This window comes from Nyctereutes procyonoides, unplaced genomic scaffold (genome assembly GCF_905146905.1).
Source record: "Nyctereutes procyonoides isolate TBG_1078 unplaced genomic scaffold, NYPRO_anot_genome, whole genome shotgun sequence".
Lineage (NCBI taxonomy): Eukaryota > Metazoa > Chordata > Mammalia > Carnivora > Canidae > Nyctereutes > Nyctereutes procyonoides.
In genome coordinates this window covers 36,815,178-36,834,164 of record NW_026575048.1, presented here as the reverse complement: position 1 = coordinate 36,834,164, position 18,987 = coordinate 36,815,178, and the positions used below count along the sequence as shown (strand labels likewise).

General features: G+C 50.7%; 1 protein-coding gene across 1 annotated transcript; it reads right to left on the bottom strand.

The window, feature by feature from the left end:
* Positions 1–269: 269 nt before the first annotated feature.
* On the bottom strand, positions 270–16,069 carry NT5DC4 (5'-nucleotidase domain containing 4). The gene is given in 12 exon segments (XM_055327150.1): positions 270–444; positions 3,056–3,181; positions 3,461–3,527; positions 4,239–4,306; positions 4,309–4,420; positions 4,881–5,104; positions 5,478–5,699; positions 5,924–6,006; positions 6,108–6,199; positions 6,560–6,677; positions 9,840–9,964; positions 16,050–16,069. Coding segments are annotated over 12 exon segments (1,344 nt in total). The 3' UTR covers positions 270–357.
* Positions 16,070–18,987: the final 2,918 nt, after the last annotated feature.

The following is an 18,987-nucleotide window of genomic DNA, read 5'->3' as shown; positions in this document are numbered from 1 at the left end:
ATGCACCATTTTAAAAACAAACATTTTCATTTCTTCTTTCCTCTCCTGAATTGAGGTTCATAGATAATATAATTATTGTCTCTATAACTTTAAAAATCAATGTAATACTATAACAGGAGAAATAAAAAGAAAAGCAATTTATGACAAAATAATATCTATTTCTACATAAGTACTCAGGAATGATTACACTGAAGACAACAAAGATCCCACAAATCTCCAAAATGCCTCCTCAGTTTAATACCATTCCACTGGGAACCCCTAGCCTAGCCCATGGTAGTCCCAGGTAGCTGAGCTCCCACACACACAGCCAAGGGGCTCCTCCCAGCTCCACTGTGGACATGAGCAACCTGCCACCTCCTAGCAACTCGTTCTCTGGCTGTAGAAGAGGTAGGCGAGGGGATCCAGGTTAGCTCGTTCTTGCTCCACAGCTGACCCATGGGGCATCTGTAGAGACAAATGCAGGTGGAGATGGAGCAGCTCCCTCAGTGGCAAGGCTTTCTGGAAGCCCTCAGTTATGCATAGACAACCACCCATTCCACTCTGCCCACAGCTGCCAGCTTCCTGTCCAATGATGCTGTGCAAGAGGAAGCTCAGGAGGGTCAGCTGGAGAAGGCAGGTTCTGGCAGACGGACATCACTTTCTCAAAAATCCCAGGCCAGCATGGCTAAGTAAAGGTCAGATTTCTTTACATGCTTCACTCTGGCACTCAGGTTGCTTTTTCTTCACCTGTCTGGTCACTACTTTCATAATGATGTCCAATAACACCTATAACTAGGCTTCGGATCCCCAGGAATGCTCCAGCCCCGCTCATCTAAAAACCTGGAGATGAGATGAGGCTTCACCCAGAGGGCTCACTCCCCTCTGCCAGCGTGCAGCAGTGCAGTGCAGGGGACAGAGCATGTCCTCAGTTCTTCAAAAGCACTGGGTTTAAATCCTGGCTCTGCAGTCTCCCAGCAGCGTGACACAGCAAGTTACTTAGGATCTCTGCACTTCCATTTCACCAATGGTACAATGAGGATTTTAAAAAACTACTGGTGGGTTATACTGAGCATTAAGCAAAATTACTTAAAAAAAAAAAAAGGCAAAGGCCCCCAAGCCCAATGCAGGAAACCCAGGAGACAGTCAGAAAATGATTTTCCCCTCTTGAACATCTGGAAGGCAGCTCAGAGTGGCAAGCACAGCAGGAAACAAGAAGCCCCAGAGAATACTTGCAAGTCCAGATCTTTGACACAAGACCACATGTCCTATGATGAAAATACTGACATTTCGTTGGGAGAACTGGCACGAGTGCTCAGGGAAGTGCTGCACTGGTGGCTCTCTCGGCTCCGCTAACCCAGTGGCATCATCGCCACCCCCACTCCCTGCTCTTGACTCAGGAGTGTGTGCAGGTGTTCCAGAGGAAAACCAGCAGAGGTGTTTACTGTATCATCTGCTGCTTCTTCCATTTCTTCTGAAGTCACTGTTAATTGAGGGTCGAGGGACTGCAGCCTTCCACCTAGCAGCTGGCACCCTTTCTACTAAGGAAATACCGAGGTAATGTGGTCTCAGTTTAAAGCAGGTGTGAAGGCTGGGCAGGAAGAAAATCTCCCCAGCAGAGCCATCCTATCTCCATAACTGTAACTCCTCCCCTGCATTTTTTATGTCACCACAGTTCCCTGCCAGGCTTTGACCCACTTGTGTCTGGAGGTGGGAGATTGGGTCTATAGTGACCTTGAAAGCTCTTGGCGGGGCTGGGGACCAGCTGGGGCAGAGGATCGGGGATGCCAAGGATGGTCTAGGACCCACCAGCTCTGGGCCTGCCTGAAAAAGCGAGCTGAGCGGCTAGCGCAGAAGTTGAGGCAGGTGGCAGCCTGGAGGTCTGCACAGCGCGGCAGCTGCTTGGAGAAGAGCGTCTGGCGGAAGCTGCAGCGGGACAGGCTGCCCTTCGTGCTGTAGCACAGGGCCCGCTCCTCCGTGACGCGCTGGGAGAGGAGCGATCCCACCCACCTGGACCTGCATCACCCAGAGCCGACCCTACCCTGCTGGGGCTGGGCTCCCTCTACCCTCCCTGAGTCTGTCGCCCCAGGACATTGGAGCCTCTTTCCCCGTAGGGAAGGAGCTAAGTTCTCTAAACCCAGGGCGCATGGTGCTTTGGGAGGTGGGCAGCTCTCCACTTTGCGCAGGGCCCCCCTCCCTGCTTTCCTCATGGTTACCTGCCTGGACCTGGAGAATGACCACCCAGACTAAACGCTCAGCTTAAGGTAGTTTCTGATGCCCCGACAGAGGGCTCTGCAGAGGCCCGCGCACTGGACCCCATGACTGCCCCCTTGCAGGCCCCCACCTCATCACTAGACCTTGTTTTTAGCATCTAGAGAACTGGCCTGGACATTTCCTCCCAGACTGATCAAAAGCATGCTATCACCCCTCTCTGAGCCTCCGTTTCCTCATCTGTAAAATAAAGAGAACTGCCCCTGCCCAGCCCACTTCTCAGGGCTATGGAAGGATCCAGTAGCGTGCAAGGGGCCCTATACCCCGCCAAAGGCTCCGCAGAGATCTTTCATTATTGGGCCCAGCGGGCTTTGGGTAAGCCAAATGGCCTCAATCCCGTCCACCCGGCCTGTGGGACTCCCCCAGCTTCGGTGGCTGCTCAGGAGCGCCACAGGGCGTCTCCCCTCCTCCTTTTCCCAGGACCCATCAGCTCCCTGGCCCTAAACCCCACCCTCCGGGGCGGCGCCTCCAGCTGCCCCCAGACGCGGATCACAGCTGGCCAGTCGGTCACAGGAGGCCCCAAGCGGGCAGGCTGCCGCGTCTCGAGGAGGGTTCACGGAGATTGCGAGATGCGCCGCCCCCCCCACCCCCTTCGCCCCCCCCCCCTTTCCGCGCAACCCCGGGCTAAACTCAGCCCTTCCGCGGAGGACCTCTGCTGTCATTTGGAACGTAGGCCGGCAGAGGGCGCCGGCAGACAAGGACAGGTGGCGCTCGGCGGAGGCTGCGGGACCTGGGACCCGGCGGATGGGGGCACACACCCACTCCCCAGCCCCGCCGGGTCTCCTCCTCACTCAGCACTCACTCTTACCTGCATCTCCCTCTTGATGGAGCTGATGACTTGCAACCTATAGCTGCTCCCATCCGTGTGCCTAGTGCAAAAATGGCCACATGACCCAGGAGAAGAGGAACCTGGCCTCCAAGCTCCAGACACAACCTCCCTAGACCACAGGGGGGTCAGAGGGCATCCACGGGCACCCAGTGAGGCCCCTGAGCTGGGTGCGCATACACGTGGGTGAGAAGATAGGCAGCCTGAGTCCATGATGAGTGGGTAAGGAGGAAGGGCCTAGAGGTCACACACAGTGTGGCCCAAGGGGGCCACAGGGATCCCAAAATCCAGTTTACTAGGGAAGCCCAGCCTGAAACAGAACTAGATTTCCTGACTACCCTGACCAGGACCCTCCATTGCCCCTCTGCAGGCCGGGATCGACCCTACCCTGGGCCCGTCAGGGCTCTCGAGGTACAGCTTTACCAGGTGCATGTCCAACCTCTTCAGCTCCTCCCTCCACTCTGAGAAGTTGACCGGGGACAACAGGGGGTTGGGGGGAGTGACAGTCCTGCCTACCTTTGTCTGCTCCAGGCCCAGGTCCACCATGTGGTGAGGGTAGAGAGGTCACCAGGGATCTACACACCTCTCCCCCCACCACCACCCCAAGCTGTGTGCATAACATCCTTCACCCCCCCTTACATCAAGTGAAGCTCCACCCAGAGCAAAGCAGAGACAGCAAAGGTCCTGTGGGACAGGTAAGGAAGCCGGTCAGGGAGCCAGGTGACCCACCCGAAATCACATGCCAATGACTCAACCCCATTTCTTAGAACAAACCAGAATTGTTAAGGCTCATAGTCACTCCCGCCCCTGAGGATACTTTAAGTCATTCCCAGGTCGGGGAGTGTACCTTCCACTCTCTAAGAGTCCTCAGATGAGTGGGGAGGGCACAGTCAGGTGAGGAAGGAAGCCTCAGACTACAGAAACACCACAGTACTCAGGAGTGAGGAGATAGAAGTTGAGTCGGCTTTGCCCTTTCTGGCTGTGTGACTTTGGGCAAGCAGCTTAACCTCTCTGGATCTGTTTCCTCGTTTACAAAGTAGACCACAGAGTGGACCATATTATTATAGTCACTACCAACCCCCAAAAGGAAAGAGAGCAAGATGATGAAGGGGCAGGCCTCTGCACTAGTGGCCAGCGCCCCCCTACCTGGCCCTGACCCCTCCACAGCTCACCCTTCCCTTGGACCCAGATGCCCAGCTCCCGGGACAGCTCAGGAACCCCCGTGTAAGTCCACAGCCCTGCTGCTTCTTAGACTTGAGGCCATCCTTAAAGATGTGGTCCCCGATGTACAGAATATCCTTCCCGTGCACCCCGAGCAGCTCGCACACCTCGTCCGAGGAGCCTGCCCTGCCAAGGGGACACAGGCTTGCTCATGGCCCCTCTCCCCGTGGACAGGTTGGGGACACGGGCTCCCAGTCAAGGTAGGGTGCCTGCGGAGGCAGGGGGGCCAGGAGGGAGCTGGTGTGTCCAGAGTCAACCGCACGGTGCCGGTGGTGCCCTGGGCAGGGGCCCAAGTCCTGCTGGGGCAGGGGGCACCCAGGTCAGAGAGAGCCGGCGGCAGCAAGCAACAGGGAGCGGCAGGGATAACCATGGGGTGTGGGAGGAACGACGTGACAGCGAGCCCCGAAGGGGAACCCTGGTTCCCGGGCTCCAGGGACAGAGCAGCAGGGAGGCAGCTGCCAAGGGCAGGTCAAGCCTGAGGGGCAGCCTCCCTCCCCACAACGAGGCCACAGGGCCCTCAGCCCCCCACTAGGGCCACTACCCTGTTGCTCTGTCTGGGCCCCGTTCCCTCGGCAGAGAGGCTCACTCAGTGTGTCTACCACAGTCTGGTCCCAGGAGGACGTCCAGGGCCCGGCTGAGGCCCGACCGTGACACAGCCCACGGCTCCTGCCCTCCCTTGCTTGGCAGGGGCACCGGCCCAGGTTCAGCCGCGCTCTGCGCTGGGGGAAGCTTGCCAGCCCCGAGGTCATAGCCCATCCACGTGCCCTGCAGCACCCCTGGATCTGGCTCCCCAGCCTCCCTGACCATGACCTCGCCGGCATGAGGAAGTGCTCAAAAGGAGTTCGTGGGAGCAGGTGGAGGATACTGTGCGGGCTCTCCTGTCAGCCTCCAGAGCCCCTCGCAGCGCTCATGCCCGGTCAGCGACCCCGGGACACAGGATAGGAGTGCCACTGGTGACTTAGAGCCCCGCTCACCCGTTAGCCTGCCAGTGACTCCTGGTCACACACGGTGCCACAGGGTGTGTCACACACTCCCCTCTCTTGGGTCTGCCACAGCCTGATCTCACCCCCTTGCATCTCCTCCAAGGTCTGACTGCCTTTTCGTGGCCTCCCCCCTACCCCCCAAAAGGTCTTCCCTTAGCCTGGCTGAGGTCACTGGCCTCCCACCCCCTGCTCTCTCTGACCACTTCCAGGGAGGCCCATGTGTGGGAGACGCCCCCTCCCACACTTGGTTCTTCCTCAAGGGGAGAGCCAGACAGGAGAGAGGCATCACTCTGGTCCTGGAAGGAAGAGGCTTTGGGAGGAGTGAAGAGGTTCCCATGCCGATAGCTAGTGTCACAGCTGGGGCAGGCCGAGAGGACAGGGGAGGCTGATGAGGCGGCTGAGGTGACCACCAAACCTGGACCCTATACGAGAGTCAGCCCTCGAACCACACTGGGTTTATGTCCCAGCTATGCTGGAAGGAGTGTCACCTGTGCTGAGGGTCATCCTTTGGGGGCATGGGGGTGGAGCCTGCAGTGAAAGCCTTCCCACTGAGCTTTTAGAGCCCCTCAGCAGGGGCCTTTGCTCCTTGACAGGGACCCCAGTTCAGAGCCTGGGCCCTGGGCAGTGGCAGTGTCCAGTCGGTCACCCAGGGCTGGACAGGGCACAGGACACCCTGGGTATAGCAGGAGCAGCCAGAGAAGTCCACCATGCAGACCTACAGGTAGGTTTCTGGGGTGGAGAGGCCAGTCATTCCCTGGCCCAGGGATCCAGGCAGCACCCCACCCAAGCCAGAGCTGGGTGCCCCGAGGACACCCCTATCCTGCCCTCACCAGGCAGGTTGAAGAGCCTGTTGAGGATGTGGAACCTCTACAGGCCATCCCTCTGAATGAACTTGCTGGGGTGGAAGCTCCAGATCTCTGCCCTGGGGGGGGGAGTGGGCTGGGTGCACTCAATGGCCCCTCCTTAGTGGCCCATTCAAGCCCTGCCATTCCCTCCCACCTCCACCCACCCCTGCTCTCCCTCTTTTATCCAGCGGGCATTGTTACGCCTCTGCTGTGAGCCCCAGTCTCTCCTCCCACCTCCTTCTTTCCTCCAGCATCTTTGCCCGCCACCCCTTGTCCCTTACTCTGAAAGGCAGGTGAGGCCATGGGTGCCCACCTTCAGCAGGTTCCTATCAAGCACATCAAACACCAGCCCCCCAGGGAGAGAGTGCAGAGGCCTTGGATGGGGGTGCCAAGGTTGGCATCTGGCCACTGCCTCCCTCCCCAGCAAGCTCATACACCTAGTCGGGAGGAGGTGTTCGCAGGTGTAATGCAGGATCTCACGTGGGTACCCCATGCACACTGGGCACTCCAGCAATAACTCAAAGGCCAGTGCCTCATAGGCTGGAGATTTATAAGCTGTGGGAATCGAAGTGGCCGATGAGCAGAATCTCAGAATCAGAAAAAAAGTGATATCAAGTGAATATCAAGAGCAGAGCAATTGAGACATTGAGTGTAGAGCTGCAAAGAGTCCTGAGGGCCCTCGGTGCTGATTTTACAACAAATCACTATGACTGCCATTTACAGCTTCGACCTGGATCATCTGAAAAGACATATGGATGTAGCATGTCCTCTTTTTAAAAAGAAGACAAGGCCAGCCCCGGTGACTCAGCGGTTAGCGCCACCTTCAGCCCAGGGTGTGATCCTGGAGACCCAGGATCCTGTCCCACATCAGGCTCCCAGCATGGAGCCTGCTTCTCCCTCTGCCTGTGTGTGTGTGTGTGTGTGTGTGTGTTTCATGAATAAATAAATAAAATCTTTTAAAAAAATAGAATGATGAAGTAAGAATCTGGAGATTCAGGAGCTATAGTCCCTCACTGGATGGATGGATGGATGGATGGATGGATGGATGGATGGATGGATGGTTGGACAGACAGATGGACAGTTGGATAGATGGATGGATGGATGTTTATATAAATAAGTGGGTGAGGGGGTGGATGGATGGATGGATGGATGGACAATTAGATGAGTAGATGAATGGACAGACAGATGGACCATAAATGGCAGGCTTTATTGAGAGTGTCAGAGGAATATCAAGCTTCAGAAAGCAGGATTTCCAGAGTCCGTTTCACCCATTATCCTGTGATTTCTGCTCATGTTGAGTCAACCTTTTAAAAATCACTCTTTCCAGAGCACCTGGGTGGCTCAGTTGGTTGGGCATCCAACTCTTGATTTTGGCTCAGGTCTCAGTCTCAGGGTCATGAGATCGGGCCCCATGTCAGGCCCTGAGTCAAGCTCCACACTGGGCGTGGAGTCTGCTGGAGATTCTCATTCCCTCTCCCTCTGCCTCTCCCCCCTCATGCTCTCTCTCTCTCTCTCTCTCTCTCTCAATAAATAAATAAAATCTTTAAAAAAAATAAAAAGTACCCTTCCTGACTTTGCATGGTTCCCATCTAGTCAGAAACAAAGGAGCGCAGGGGGGTCCTGGTTATAGGAAATCACTGGGAAGTTCCTAGCCCTTCCACTGGGAGTCAACACACAACACTTGCTTTTCCTATAGGCAAACATGGGGTTCCATGTTCATGAAAGCTTCCCTTTCACCTGAGGACAGGGAGGTCAGCCAATGACGTTCGTACACTCTGTCACTTCAGCTCTTTCTTGGGCCACTTCTCCAAATGGCCCACACCTCCTGGAGGGGACTGAACGATGTGAGACTTATGCCTGGTCATGCTTGTAGCTGGCAACTACTGCCCATCACTTCTCTGTGGGGCCTGTTGTGACCTGCGCTGGCACAGCTAGGAGCCAGCTTCTCCTCGTGTTTGTGTCTGCTGAGGTGGCCAGTCTCTGCTCCCATCCCAGGACGTGGAGAGCTCCTTAACTACCTACAGGTCCAGCTAGAGAAGGACCTTTGGCTGTCACAGGGCCCTCTTGACCTTGACCCCTGTGCCACTGTCACACATGTGAGGCTTGCTTCATTTCAGAGCCCTTCAGGAAAAGATTTGTCATAGTAACAGTAAAAGAATCCTTGCATTGCGCTTACCACGAGGCAGGCCTCAGACCAACCCTATGAGACAGGCCTCGTGCTATTCCAAATTTACAAACGACTGAACAGAGGCACCGAGGAGTTTAGCATCTTGCCCAGACGTACAAAACTAATACACAGCAGAGCAAGGACTGCACCCAGAGGCCAGGCTCTGTGCTCTGGTCCCCACAAATGTGCTTAGGACAGTGTACCAGTCAGCACTTCTCATACTGTGAGGTGCATAGGAATTACCTGGGGTCTGGTTAAGTGCAGCTACTGATTTAGCATGTTTGAGGTGGGGCCTGAGAGTTTACATCTCTAACAAGTGCCCAAAGCATCACTGGCATGATGCCAGCCACATTCACCACATTTGGGTGACAAGGATGTAGCGTTAGCTGCATGTGCAAATCACCTGGGGAGCTAGATCACCTGTTGATGAGTGAGCATCAGCCAGGCAAGTGCAGGTGGGGGGGCATTCGAGCCCAGGAGGACTGAGTGCTGAGTACTGAGTGACAGCCTGGCAGGTGGGCAGACCTTCTCCCTCTCTGAGATTCGCATGTAACTGGTCCAGAGTGGGACCTAAGTATTGGGCATTTTTTACTCCTTAGGTGAGTATAATGTACAACAGTTCAGGACTTCACTTTAAAAAGACATTTAACAAATCAAGCCAACACCAGATACAGTGGGTGCACATGGAGGCTGAAGCTGCCCTATCCTTGGTCCTTGGGAATCTCATCCTTCATGGAAACACCTAGCATTTTTTGAGAACTATGTCTTCAGTTCATTTTCTCATTTGATTCTCACCTCACCCCTGTACTGTGGATATTATTACTATTATTACCATCTTCTTCTCTTTATAGAGGAGGAAATGGAGGCTGAGCCAAGTTGAGGGCTTGCTTCCTCTTCATTCTCTGAGGCTTTGCTTTTTCCTTCACTAACCCTCCTCTTAAAGACCTGATGCCACCACAAACAATACCACCACCCACTCTCTGGGGAAGGTTCTGGGGCAAACATCCCTGCTGATTTCCATGTAGTCTGCCCTGAGTCTCAGCCACAGCCCCATCCCAGTTGGCAGGGTGGCGGGGGAGGGGTGGTCCTTAGTCCCTCTTCCACTTGGCCCAGTAGACAGATGGAGGGCAGGGGTAAGAAGGCAGGCACCTAGGTAGCTCAGATGGTTGAGCAACTGACTCTTGATTTCAACTCAGGTCATGGTCTCAGAGTCGGGGAATCGGGCCCTGAGGCTGGTTCTGTGCTCAGCAAGGAGTCTGCTTTCTCTCTCTCTCTCGCTCTCTCTCTCTAATAAATACATCTTTAAAAAGAAAAAAAAAAAACAAGACTAGAAATCCTTACAGTTGCACTGGGCCAGGAGCTCTGCTCAAGGTATAAAGGAGTGAAGGGCAGAAGGGGAGGGGTCAGCAGCCAGATGTTTTTGTTGAGCTTGAAACCCTCTGCAAGCCTGGCCACTATCTCCTGTTGAATCAGGCAGGACGTGGAGAGAGCATGGGACCTGGGCCTGTCCTACGGGCCACATTCCGAGAATGACCACGCCCTCCACATACACTGTTTGTTGTCAGCAGTCACTATCCCCTCCCCAGGGAAACCAGGCTTCAGGCAGATCCAGTCCCAAGAATTCCCATTTCGTTTGAATCCTCCAGTTCTGAGAATCCAACCTTTACAAAACCACCTAGGAAAGAAAAAAAGCTAAATGTAAGATGATTCATGAAAAAGAATAGACCACCTCAGTGTCCAACGAAAGAGCACATCTGTATCTTTAAACAGTTGAACAAACTTTACTAATTGTGGTTAAGAAGCTGAACTCAAAAACTGCTAAAGACAGAATGCCACGCAAGAAAAAAAGCAGAACACAAAATTGCTTTTGCACTGGAGTGCCAACCATTTACAAAATGCAGACACAAAAGGACTGGAGACAATAACTCAAAATAAACAACAGCTTAATGTGCGTATGAGTCACCCAGGGGTGGTCAAAATGTAAGGTTATATTTAATTTCCTGTCTTTAGTATCTCAATATTCTGATACATGGCTTGAAAATGAAAAAAAAAAGTGCTACACTCGAGAAATACTTATGCCAAATGAAAATAGCAGAATACAAAATGCTATATAATTGATATTTTTGTTTTAAATAAGACTTTTTATATCCCCTGAAGAATGGGCCCCCTGATCATACCAATATCTAGCACCCATGTCCTGAGCACAGGATGCTGCCCATGAGGTCCAGAGGCAGCCAGCCAGAGCGACCGGGGAACTCCTCTGTTAGGGGTGAGGGCAGTCCCAGAAGAAAGTGATGCCAGCCAGATTTTACAAAGAACAGGAGCTCCCTGGACAGACCACGTGAAGAACTCCCAGCAGGACAACTACAAGTATGAAAGTAAGAAGGGCTGCAACGAGCCCACAACTCTTTCTGGGAGACCCAAAGAGGTAAGGTAGGGAAGCAAAACCAGATCAGGAAAAGTCCTATGTTCTACTAAAGAACTTGACCTCACAGAGCTTAGGGGGCTCAGTTGATTAAGCATCTGCCTTCCACTCAGATCATGGTCTCAGGGTCCTGGGATTGGGCAGCCTGGGTGGCTCAGCGGTTTAGCGCCGCCTTCAGCCCAGGGCTTGATCCTGGAGACCTGGATCTGCACGGAGCCTGCTTCTCCCTCTGCCTGTGTCTGCCTCTCTCTGTGTGTGTCTTTCATGAATGAATAATAAAATCTTTAAAAAAAAAATCAGGGTCCTGGGATCAAGTCCCGCATTGGGTTCCCTGTTCAGTGGGGGGAGCCTGCTACTCCCTCTCCCCTCTGCTTGTGCTCTCTCACTATTTCTTTCTCGCTGTCTCTTAAATAAATTTTAAAAATCAAAAGAAAGAAAAGAACGAACAAACTTGACTTTGACCCTAAAGGAGCTGCCTCTGGGGGTGCCTCGGTGGCTCAGATGGTTAAGCATCTGCCTTAGGTTCAGGTCATGATCTCTGCATCCTGGGAGCCCTGTGGTCCTAGGATCAGCCCCAAGGCTTTGGCATGTGGCTCTCTCCTCAATGAAGAGTCTGCTTCTCTCTCTGCCTCTGCCTCTCCCCCTGCTTGTACTCTCTCTGTCTCTCTCTCAATCTCTCAAATGAATAAATTTTTTTAAAACTTTTTAAAGCTGCCTCTGGCGTCAGTGCCAAGGACTAGCCAGCTAGGAAAAGGGACAGCTACTGAGAGGTCACTGCAGTAGCCCTGGCAGTGGTGTGGTGTGCCTGAATTAAAGGGAACAGAGAGAGGAGGGGTAAGCAGAGAGTCACTGGGGTAGTCAGGACCTGGGGAATGATGAACTGGAGGTGATTCTAAGGAAGGAAAAAGCTAAGACACTGAAGAGCCACAGGTATAGGGGCCACCAACTCAGAGATGACAGCAGGAAATAAAAGGGTTTGTTGGCAGGGCATGAGGTGGGGAGACGGCTCCGGGTCTGCAAACCCTTACCTGAAGTCCAAGGGGCCAGATATGTTTCAATATTTTCTGAGTTTAAGAATGTAATACATGATTTACTGTATATATGCACAATCACACCCTTGATGGGTCTGGGACAAGAGCCCATAACCAAACAAATTGACATTCCTGCAGCCAACGTATGAATATTCATTCACACGAAGTGGGTATATAACTCCAATAAACAAGTTCATGTCAGGGCCTGTTCAAGGCTTGCCACCAAATGAGTTTGGAAAATCCTTTCAGTTTGGGGATCTAGGGATTGAGGAGGAAGGAAGTTGCATTGGTATATATGGTAGCTAATGACCCAAGAGGGCCCTCCAGTAGAGATGAGAGCTGAGGACAGAGCCCCAGGAACAACCACGTGGAGATGGACACAGGAGAGGAGACAGCAAAGGAGGCTGAAAGGGAGCAGCCAGATTTGCAGGAGAGAAGTAGAAAAGGCTGTTCCCAAAACCTTGTGGGGAAAGAGCCATAAGCAGGGACAGGGCCACAGAAAGGCCAAGTCAGAGAACCCCCAAATGTCACCTACAAATGACAAAGGTAGGTCAGAGGAGACCTGGACAAATGGGGCGTCAGAGTCAAGATGACGACAGCTGAGTGGGGCAGAGGGTAGGGAAGCAGGAGTAGCATGGGAGAGGCTCCCCTTGCAGGGGTGCTGACCACAAAAGAAATGAGACTGGGCACAGTAACCAGACTGATAAACCAAAAAATGTGGTGCAGCTGCCAGATTGGGGTGTCAATAAGCAACAAAGAGGGTGAGAAAAGAAAGCAGCTTATGGGGATCCCTGGGTGGCGCAGTGGTTAAGCGCCTGTCTTTGGCCCAGGGCACGATCCTGGAGACCCGGGATCGAATCCCACGTCAGGCTCCCGGTGCATGGAGCCTGCTTCTCCCTCTGCCTGTGTCTCTGCCTCTCTCTCTCTCTCTCTCTCGTCTGTGTGACTGTCATAAATAAATAAAAATTAAAAAAAAAGAAAGCAGCTTATGGAGATAATGTGTGTCCACCAAAGAATGGATAAATAAATGGAGATACGTCCATCCAACGGAATTAGCAGTGAAGAATAAACTACACTATCCACAACACCATGGGCAGATTGTACAGACATACGATGCATAAGAATTCATGTACTTTATTGTATGTACCTTATTCCTCAATAAAAAAAAAATTCAGGATGATGGAATTTAAGGTTTCAGATGTGGAGCAGTCTGGGAGAAGACAAGGCCAAGTGCTGCCTTGCCGGGTGGAGCTGAAGCAGGTCCAAGGGAGCCTGATGGGGTCTGGGAGGCGAGGGAGGTCTGTGCTCCACTGACAGAGAAATCATTCAGCAGTTGAGGTAGATGATTGTAAGGACAGCTCCGAAAGCTCTTCTTGGAGGCGGACAGCGCTGCCCTGGGCAACTCCGGCTCCGCTCCGCTGAGGCTGGCAGTCCCGCTGTCCCCTCCCAGTCCCCAGTGCACCGCAGCTCCCCCTGGGCCCGCCCTGCCCACGACTGTGGACCCAGCGCCCACCACCACTCACTCACATCCTCCCCCCACGCCTGCAAACCTGGATAAAGAGGTTAGGGAATCCATAGAGGGGAGTGGCCCTTGCCAGCGCCTTTACAATCAGGCTGGTCGCAGACTCCTTTTTCCCTTGGATGGGGTTCCCAAACCAGGAGATGGGCTCTCTTGCAAATGAGATTTCTGAGAATACTCCCTCCCACATGGGCCCACCTGCCAGCCACTCCAGGGCCCCCAGGGTATGACACGGTTTACGGAGGAGGCCCCAGGGAGCAAGATAGAAGAGGTGCCTGGCATAGCAGCTATTGTCATCCCAGATTACTATCAACCCAAAATGGTCAGAATGTTGACTTCATGAGTCTTACTTTTCTCTTCCATAAAATTGGGAGGTCTGTTACTTTTTTTTTTCTTTTAGGATTTTATTTATTTATTCATGAGAGACACACACAGAGAGGCAGAGACACAGCAGAGGAAGCAGCTCCTGCTGGAACCCATGCGGGACTGGATCCCAGGACCCCGGGATCGGAACCTGAGCCAAAGGCAGACGCTCAACCACTGAGCAACCCAGGGGTCCCTAAATTACTTTTTTGAAGGAAACGTGTTAGAGGGACGGGAGGGTGGCTGCTCTGGAAGGGCAGGGTGACACTTCACAGATTTCTCAAATCCAGACTAAGCAGCCACAGCAGCGGCCCAGGAGGCTCAGCGCTCCAGCCTGAGATCCGTCTCAGGGGTTCTGGGCGGCGCAAGCTGAGCTCGGTGCAAGGATTCTAGGGCAGCAAGAGACTGACCTAATTAAACACCTGGCCTTATTCTTAGACAAGGAGCCCCAGTTAGGGCCCCTGGACAGCCACCACGCAAAGGCACAGCCCTAGAGGCGACTGGAATAATTCTTATTTTATTTTATTTTTTTTAATAATTCTTATTTTAAATAGCAGTTACTTCTGATTATAAAAGTAGTACATACTCATCATAGAACATCTGGAAAATACGGAAAGCACAGAAAAGAGAACGCGAGCCAGAGATAACCACTAGTTTTGCTTCTTTCCTCACAGTCTTTGTCTATTCATACTTACATGTTTGACACTTGGCAGAAGTGCTTATTCACATGATGTAAGTGAAAAAATATACAAAGTTATAGAGAGCATGATCCTGTATTTGTTATATAAATTAGGATTGTCATATGGCTACAGTTCTGTATCCCATTTATCCACTCAGTATTAAAATGCAAACATCTCCCCCGTTCATTAAACATCCAGCTACTTGATTCTTATGGCTGCATAGTATCCATCATATAGCATAAAATATAAACTATGACCTTGTGATGGGGCATTTAGGTTGTTTCCAATTTGTCAAATAACTCTGTTATGAACCTCCCTGCATATCCCCGGTTATTTTCTTGACCTAGATTTCTAGAAGTAAAAATTATTTTAGGACTCTCATTATACGTTACCAAATGGCTTTTCAAACATTCCAAGCAACTGGTCCTGCCACTAGCAAAGTATGGGATTTCGTAGTGTCCATGGCATACCTTGATTCCTATAATAACCAGGGCTTCTTTATCAGTTGGTGGTAAATCCAGATCTAACCTAGAGGCCACTGTAGGCAGATAAAGCAGTTCCCCAGACCCATCTAGGACTCTGTGACTGATCACAGCCCTTGCAATTTGCTCAGCATAAGCCAGTTTTCACAAGGTGAGGCTGCAGTAACAAAAGATCCAGAGTTTTAGGAGCTCATGACAAGCAAGGTTTATTTCTCACCCATATTACTCATAAGATGTGGATCAGCTGTGGCTTTTGACCAAATGTCCCCTGGTTCTGGGACCCAGGCTGACAGAACAATCTCTGTCTCCATTCTCATGTCCAAGGACAAAGACACAGCAGGAGCCCATGCTGGCTCTGAAAGCTCTGACTCCATGGCAGGTGTCACCTCGGCTCACTTCCATCAGCCCAGGGAGGTAATGTGGCCAAGCCTGATGCCAGTGAGGGGACATGTTCACTCCTCCCACGGGGATGCACTCACTGAAGGTCATATTCAGGAGTACAGAAGCTCTATGGAGTGGACAGGAAATACCTGGAAACAAAATTATAATTGACCACAGCCACGAGCCCTCAGAAACAATGCTTGGTATTTGTCATCACCTCCAGTACTGAATCTGACATCGGAATGTCCAGCAGCCAGAATGCCTCCTCATACAGAAACCCCAATGCCCTAGAAGGCTTCCCACTGGCCAATGAAGAGGGTCACTTAGGTTTGCCCTTTATACGAATACAAGAAAAAATACATATGTTTGTGTGAGTGGTTACGTGTATATATTTATAGGTAGCTCCATTAAAAATAGTAAAGATATATTGTTAAATTTTTAAAAGGCAAAAGAAGGGGTGCCCACCTGGCTCAGTCAGAAGAGCATATAGCTCTTAATCTCAGGGTCGTGAGCTAGACCCCCACGTGGGGTGTAGAGATTACTTAAATAAATAAATGTCTAAAGAAAAGCCTTATGTATAACAGGCTACCATTTATTTTTAAAAGAGAATACATATACATAATGTATGTAATTTATGCTTATATATGCATAAAATATCTCCAAAAAATCAATAAGAAGCTGGTAACAGTGGTTATTTTAGGAAAGCAAACGTGGGGACTGATGGTGGAGGGGAGAGGCTTGCTTTGCATGCTATATTCAGTTTTCTACAGTTTGGATTGTTTTCTTTTTTCTTTTCTTTTCTTTTTTTTTTTTGGATTGTTTTCCTTGTGTTTATATCACCTTTCATTGTCCTTTCCCAACCCTTTCTCACACACTCACTGTTGCTCCTCCTCCTCCATCGCTCCCACATTAGGGTGCCCTGACTCCCATTCCTAGAGCCTCAGAAAGCAGAATTTCCAGAAAACACCCAAAACCCTAAGAAAAACAAATAGCAAGAGTCATAAAAAAAAAAAAATTCATGCTCCAACAGGCCAGGCCACCTCACATCATGCTCGTGACTGACCGCCAGAGAAACCCCTTCCAGTAAGGTAAGATCAAAAGATAGAGCTGAACTTCTCTTGCATGAGTCAGGAGTCTTGCTCCCGAGAGGAAGGTAGACAGACGGCGAGAAAAGGAGACAGAGAGAAAGCCGCAGCATTTGCTGAGGAAACCAGTGGCCCCCACCCCCCGACTACAGGGCACTTTAAAGGTGGGGCTGCCTGCTATGCCATCGGCTGCCAAGACCCCTCTTCTGTCCTCCTCACATCCCCGCATGTGCTCCAGATCTTCAGCACCGCCTCCCATGCCCCACATGCTTGGTGTGAGCAGGTCCCTTTGTAGAAATATAAAGGGCTGACATTTACCATCTGGATGAGTGGAACAGAGACAGCACCCATGGGGGCGGGAGCTGAAGTCAGAGATAACATGAGAACATAATCTTCAGGGTGTTGGTGAGGACACTGGGGAGTGCTTTGGATTTCTAGAGGGCATGAGATATGGAGTTCATATCAAGCAAAGCTGCTGAATACAGAATGTCCTGCATAAGCAGGTGTGGTGAGGGTGGTCTACACCAGCAGCACCTGCTGCTGGGATTGTCAGGGGAGGCTCACATTCTCTGAGGCCTCTTCCATACCCTGGCAAAACCTGAAAGGCCCTGGGGAAGTGCGGGATTCACAGCACATTTGCATAGGACACCGTGTCACTGAGACCCTGATCTGGGACACTTTGATTACCTGCACAAGCTCCTGGGCTCCCTGGAGTGTCCCACAGAACCAGCGACTGCAAAGGTGTTACTAGGGTTCCACGAAGCAAAGGTGCTGTAATTAAATAAGTTTGGGAACCAGTTTGAACGAACAGGGATTTGTAATTGCAGGACCTGGAGGACAGTTTGCTAATGAGATAAGTCAGAGAAAGACAAATACCATAGGATTTCAATTATGTGTAACCTAAAACGTATAGTTATTTAAAAAAGAGGGGTGCCTGGGTGGCTCAGTTGGCTAAGCAACTGATTCTTGGTTTCGGCTCAGGTCATGATCTCTGGGTCTGGAGATTGAGCCCTGTGTCGGGCTCCATGGTCAGTGAGGAGTCTGCTTGAGATTCTCTCTCTCTCTCTCTCTCTCTCTTCTGCCCCTTCTCCTTGCCTCTTGTGCTCACTGTCTCTCTCTAAAATAAACAAATAAATCTTTTTAGAAATTGAACGAAAGAAAGAGAGGAGAGAGGGAAGGAAGGACTGAACTAACGAACAAACTAAGCTCATAGATACAGAGAACAAATTGGTGGTTGCCAGAGGTGGGCGTTAGGGGCAGGAGAAACGGGTGAGCTGTTTTTGTTATTTTAATTTAAATAAAATTTCTTAAAAAGTAGGCAAGAACCATAGAAAAATCTATTGTAAAAATTAAAAGTTCCCTCACTAAGGCCCTTCCCTATTCTCACTGTCCAGGGGTAACCACAGTTAAGTTCTATCTATCCTTCCAGACCTTTCTCTATGTACAACTACACAGACACATGTATGCATAGAATTATGATGTGCATACCATTGTTCAGTAACTTAAATCATTTGTTAACCTGGACATTCTCCCATGTATGAGCATAGAAATCTACCTCAACTTCCTTAAGCCCGTGATTTGAGAAATGCTTGACATTTGTTATAAAATGAATGCATGCAGGGGATCCCTGGGTGGCGCAGCGGTCTGGCGCCTGCCTTTGGCTCAGGGCGCGATCCTGGAGACCCGGTGCATGGAGCCTGCTTCTCCCTCTGCCTGTGTCTCTGCCTTTCTCTGTGTGTCTCCCATGAATCAATAAATAAAATCTCAAAAAAAATTTTAAAAAAATGAATGCATGCACATGGTAATAAAAAAAATTGTTTTAGGGGCACCTGGGTGGCTCAGTCGGTTGCACGACTGTTCAGTCGGTTACGCATCTGCTTACACTTAAGCTCAGATCATGATCTCAGGGTCGTGGGACCGGGCCCTGTGTCAGACCCTCTGCTCACCTCCTGCTCATACTCCCTCTCTCTTTCTCTCTCTCTCTCAAATAAATAAAATATTTTTAAATGTTTTAAATAAAACTGCCGATACCAATTTTCACCCATCAGATTGGCAAAAATCCAACAAGTTGATTATCCACCCTATCAGTAAGGCTATGGAAAAAGGAACTTTCACACATTCTTTGTGAAATGGTGAAGTGGTACAACTCCTTCAGCAAGGAAGTTTGGCAGCATCTGTCAAAATTAAGAGAAAACTTCTCATCCAGCAGCTCCACTGTTACACTTAAGACTGACTTGTACACATCTCAAGTGACCACATATACAAGTATACTCATTACAACAATGTTCATAATGTGAAAAAAAATAGTAAATACTCATCCACAGAAGGCTGGTTAAATAAATAAGCTCCCTCCATAATAGAATACCTGATATATATGGAACTATGGAAAAAATCTACTAGTAAGGAAAATTTTCCAAGGTATATTGATAACATGGGAGGAAAAAGAGGTTGTAGAACAATTAGTGTGCTACATTCTGTGTATAAAGGGGGGCAGTTAAGAATCAATATTTGTATTTGCTTGTATTTTATAAAGAAATCCTGGAATTATATATAAGAAACTAAAAATAGGGGGCAGCCCCAGTGTCCCAGCAGTTTAGCACGGTCTTTGCCTTCAGCCCGGATGTGACCCTGGAGACCGAGGATCGAGTCCCACGTTGGGCTCCCTGCATGGAGCCTGCTTCTCCCTCTGCCTGTATCTCTGCCTCTCTCTCTCTCTCTCTCTCTCTCTCTCT